General features: G+C 36.5%; 1 protein-coding gene across 1 annotated transcript in view; it reads right to left on the minus strand.

The window, feature by feature from the left end:
* The window catches only part of LOC110329421 (OX-2 membrane glycoprotein-like), a 38,053-nt gene that overhangs the window by 26,235 nt on the left and 6,688 nt on the right, over positions 1–5,130 (minus strand). Inside the window, exon 2 of the mRNA XM_029544888.1 lies at positions 1,096–1,434. Within this exon, the coding sequence (XP_029400748.1) occupies positions 1,096–1,434 (339 nt within the window). The remainder of the gene's footprint in view (positions 1–1,095; positions 1,435–5,130) is intronic.

Genomic DNA, 5,130 nt, shown 5'->3' on the forward strand with positions numbered 1-5,130 from the left:
TGTAGACCAGGCTGGCCTCGAACTCAGAAATCCACCTGCCTCTGCCTCCCGAGTGCTGGGATTAAAGGCGTGTGCCACCACGCCCAGCTGCTCCTCCAATTTCTATATGACACGAAAATGCTGAAAACACATCCCTTGTTGATACATCCTGACAGATGTCACAAAGTTTCTAATATCTTTGTTTCTGTCTACTGACTGCTGTTTCAACTTCCATGCATCTATAAATTATATTATATACACACCAGCACTTCACACTCATGGAGACATGTTGCAGTTCACTGTGTAAAGTTGTGTCTCTGTCCTTCCTCACCTACCTAAGGCATTCTCGGATTGGCTTTAATGAAAAATCTAATGGCCAATTATCTGGGCAGGAAGTGGAAGGTATGACTTTCTGGGAGGGAGAAAGGAGCTCTGGGAAAAGAAAGGAAGGCTTTTCTCCAAGAGATTTGAGAGGAGACAGATGTGACTACTGGCCTGGGTGATATAGCTAGCCACGTGGCTGGTTGGAGTTAGGTGGTTGGGTTAAGTTAGATGAACTAGTTGAGAGTCTGCCCAGCTAAGGCCTATGCTTTGAAATATTAAAAGCTCTCTGTGTAGTTATTTGAGGGAACCAGAGGGTTAAGAAATAACTGCTGCTATATTCATTTCCAGCATTAATTAAGATACATAGAATATTAATCATTTTACAGTGACATAATAAGGAATTGGTGTTCTCACTAGCACTGTGACATTTGCTTATTTGAAGACTGGGCAACCCTAATCCCCTTAGCTTCATGTCTCCTTGTTTTTCTCTGATGTCTCTTTTCTCATATATTCATCTTGTCTTAGTAACAACACTCTGACACTTTCCTGGATTTTCTCCACTTAATGGAAACTAGAGCAGCACAATGTATAGAAATGATGTGCAGAGGGAAAAGATCCCACCTGAGCACAAAATCATCATTGGCCTCCATTATTTTTTTCCCACCTAAATAACTTGGACCAATCACCACCAGCTTTTCATTATCTTTTAGTTTTGTGACAATGACCTTAAAAACTATAATTCTACAACATATACCCCTCTTTATAAAAACCTTTAGGAAAGGGGTTATATACTTATAGTGGTGAGGCAGGTTTGTCCTCCATGGCTGCCGTGTGGAAAAGTGTTAAATAGACACTTGTAGCAGGCTTCATCTTCAAATGTTACTCCTTGGATAGTCATGAAGTAGGCACTGGGTTCCAGGATCTTGCACTGCAGCCTGTTTACATATGGTGGAAGAATCTTTTCTCCATATTTATGGCTGTAAGTGCCAATATTTTGAGGCAATGAGCCTTGGATTTTCTGCCAGGTGATTTGTTCTACATTTGCCAGACTTGTGAAGTTGCAGAAGATGGTCACATTTCCTCCCAGGACAGCCATTTCACCAGTGTTATGCTTTATCCTCTGTGAAGACTCTGAAAATGAGATTCATTGTTAAGAGATATATTCAGCATCTGCATCCAGAGCTGATCCTCTGCTATAGCACTCCATAACAAAATGCTGTTGGGAGAGAGCTAGTCTCCCAGGAGTGCTGACACCTCTGCAAGCACAGATAAGACCACCATTTCTGTTCACATTCCTGGCCCAAGAGGGACCGGTTAAGAGACATCAGGACACAGGAACCAAGGATTAGCCTGGGACAGGATCCTTCCAGTTTCTGTCTGCACCCCGGAACTGACCCTGTAGATCAGCTCTCCATACCCAAATTCCTAATGGAGAGAACTGGTCTCCCAGGAGTTCTGACACAGAGGCTTGCAGAAGGGACAAGCCACAGTCAGAGACAGCAAAACCGGCTAACACCAGAGATAACCAGATGGTAAAAGGCAAGCACAAGAACATAAGCAACAGAAACCAAGGCTACATGGCATCATCAGAACCCAGTTCTCCCAGCACAGTGAGACCTGGATACTGGAAGACACCAGAAAAAAAGACTCTGATTTAAAATCACATCTTATGATGATAATAGAAGATGTGAAGAAAGACATAACTCCCTTAAAGAAATATATATATAGGAGAACACAGGTAAATCGTTAGAAGCCCTTAAAGAAGAAACACAAAAATCCCTTAAAGAATTGCAGGAAAACACAACCAAACATGTGAAGAATTTAAACAAAACCATCCAGGATCTAAAAATGGAAAACAAAACAAAACAAAAAAATCACAATGGGAGACTATGAAAGCAAATAGTCCCAAGAAACAAGCTGGAGTAGCCTTTCTAATATCAAATAAAAATAACTTTCAACCAAAAGTTATCAAAAAGGAGAAGGAAGGACACTTCATACTCATCAAAGCAAAAATCTACCCAAAACTCTCAATTCTGAACATCTATGCTCTAAGTGCAAAAATTCATAAAAGAAACCCTAGTAAATTTCAGGGCACATATTGCACCTCACTCAATAATAGTGGGAAACTTCAACACCTCTCTTTCATTAATGGACAGATCATGGAAACACAAACTAAACAAAGACACAGTGAAACTAACAGAATTTATGGACCAAATGGATTTAATAGATATTTGTAGAACATTTTGTACTAAAACAAAAGGATATACCTTCTTTGCAGTACCTCATGGTACCTTCTCCAAAACTGAAAATATAAGTTCACAAAACAGGCCTCAACAGATAAAAGAAGATTGAAATAATCTCATGCCTCCTATCAGATCACCATGCACTAAGGCTGGTCTTCAATGGCAACAAAAACAACAGAATGCCCACATACACATGGAAGCTGAACAACGCTCTACTCAATAATAATTTGGTCAAGGAAGAAATAAATTAAAGACTATTTAGAATTTAATGCAAATGAAGCCACAACATACCCAGACTTATGGGACACAAAGAAAGCAGTGCTAAGAGGAAAACTCAGCTCTGAGTGCCTCCAAAAGGGGCATACACTAGCAGGTTAACAGCACACCTGAAAGCTCTAGAACAAAAAGAAGCAAATACATCCAAGAGGAGTAGACAGCAAGAAGTAATCAAACTCAAGGCTGAAATAAATCAAGTAGAAACGAAAAGAACTGTACAAATGATCAACAAAACCAGGAGCTGGTTCTTTAAGGAAATCAACAAGATATATTAGCCCTTAGCCACACTAACCAGAGGCACAGAGACAGTATCCAAATTAACAAAATCAGAAGTGAAAAGGGAGATATAACAACAGAAACTGAGAAAATTAAAAAAAAATTATCAGATCCTACTACAAAAGCCTGTATTCAAGAAAACTGGAAAATCTGGATGAAATGGACAATTTTCTAGACAGATGATACCAAATACCAAAGTTAAATCAAGATCAGATATACCATCCAAACAGTCCTGTAACCCCTAAAGAAATAGAAGCAGTCATTAAAAGTCTCCCAACCAAAAACCAACCAAACAAACAAAAAACCCAGAGCCATATGGTTTTAGTGTAGAATTCTATCAGACCTTCAAAGAAGACCCAATGCCAATACTCTTCAAACTGTACAACAACATAGAAACAGAAGGAAAACTTCCTAATTCATTCTATAAAGCCACAGTAATGCTGAGTATTCTTCCTTGGAGATGGAATGGTTTCTGTCTAGTCAGGAACTTGTCACAATTTCCTTTCATAGAGGACTTTATAAGAGATTTTTTTCTACTTCTATCATGTTTAATGTTCCAAACAGATTTTAAAAATTGTTTGAGTGTATATTACTTTTAGCTTCAGAAGATATCATGTATATTTAAGAAGCATTTAACTATTATAAATTATTTTTATGACTTAAAATGTCAATACTTAGTTGTATATTTTAAAATAAATTTTATTAGTTTAATAAAAAATAAAGAGATATATTCTCCCATACTTCTGTGGAGTACTCTAAAAACATTTGTATCTCTGTGTTATGAATGATTACCATTTCAATCGCCTCTTCTGCTCAATAAAAAAATGAAGCTCCAGGTCCAGACTGAGGAACAAGATTATGCATTCAAGGCCAACCTATGATCTATATTTGACACTGTGTCTCTCTAAAAACGAAAAATGCTAGATATCCTATATACATTATCAGTTTTCTGGCAAATTCAAAGGCCTGCATTGGATACTAAGAAGAGATAGATAGATAGATAGATGCCAAATAAATAACTATTAAAGGTAAAAATTAAGAATTATGAATTAACTAACACATGGTACTACATATATAAGTAAATTTATTATCATACATATAATCATACACACACACATATATATATATATAAATCAAGGTCTATTATATTTTTAATGAATTTGTGTACATATATAATCTAAAGTTGGTATTATTCTTCAATGTTTTTTGGTGTACTTAGGCCATTTTACTTGTTCATCAAGGAAATACAGTTTAACCTGAAGACTATATATGCACCAAATATCTGAAATGAAAGTAAACCAATGTCATGTGATTGAGAATGTGCAGAAACAATACACCTCCCATACATGCTGCTGAAGGGAGTGTAAATTCTATTATACTCAGGAAAACTGTTAATGTTCTTATCTCTGAGTATAATCATTCTCTACAAGCAGTGAGACTACTCCTAACATAAACCTAATGAAATCCAGACATGTGCTCTCCAAAAACATGAATAAAGAGGTCCACAAGAGCATTACTTATCATGATGTATATGTAACTGTAAGTTATGAAAATATTTTATGCCACACTACAGTAGATAGGCCCATATTTATGAGTATAATCGCAGGACACATTGGAATATATAGGTTATTTTTTAAAAAGGTCATGTATTCGGTATATGGAGGTGAGGGTGGATCTGAGAGGAGCTTGAGGAGTAGGGAGTGCATTTAATTATAACACATATGGAATTCTCAAATAATTAATAAATAAATTAAAATAATATATTACATAAATTATAGTATTACACAAAAACATTCACTCAAAATTAGATTTAATGAACTATGTTTCCTCTAAAATTATGGATAAATCCTATCGATATATTAAGGAACCAGTAGCAAATGAATACATGTTAAGTGGTGTATTAGTCAGGGTTCTCTAGAGTCACAGAACTTGCAGATAGTTTCTATATAGTAAAGGAATTTATTGATGACTTACAGTCTGCAGTCCAAATCCCAACAATGGTTCAGTAGTAGCTGTGAATGGAAGTCCAAGG

This window comes from Mus pahari, chromosome 12 (genome assembly GCF_900095145.1).
Source record: "Mus pahari chromosome 12, PAHARI_EIJ_v1.1, whole genome shotgun sequence".
Lineage (NCBI taxonomy): Eukaryota > Metazoa > Chordata > Mammalia > Rodentia > Muridae > Mus > Mus pahari.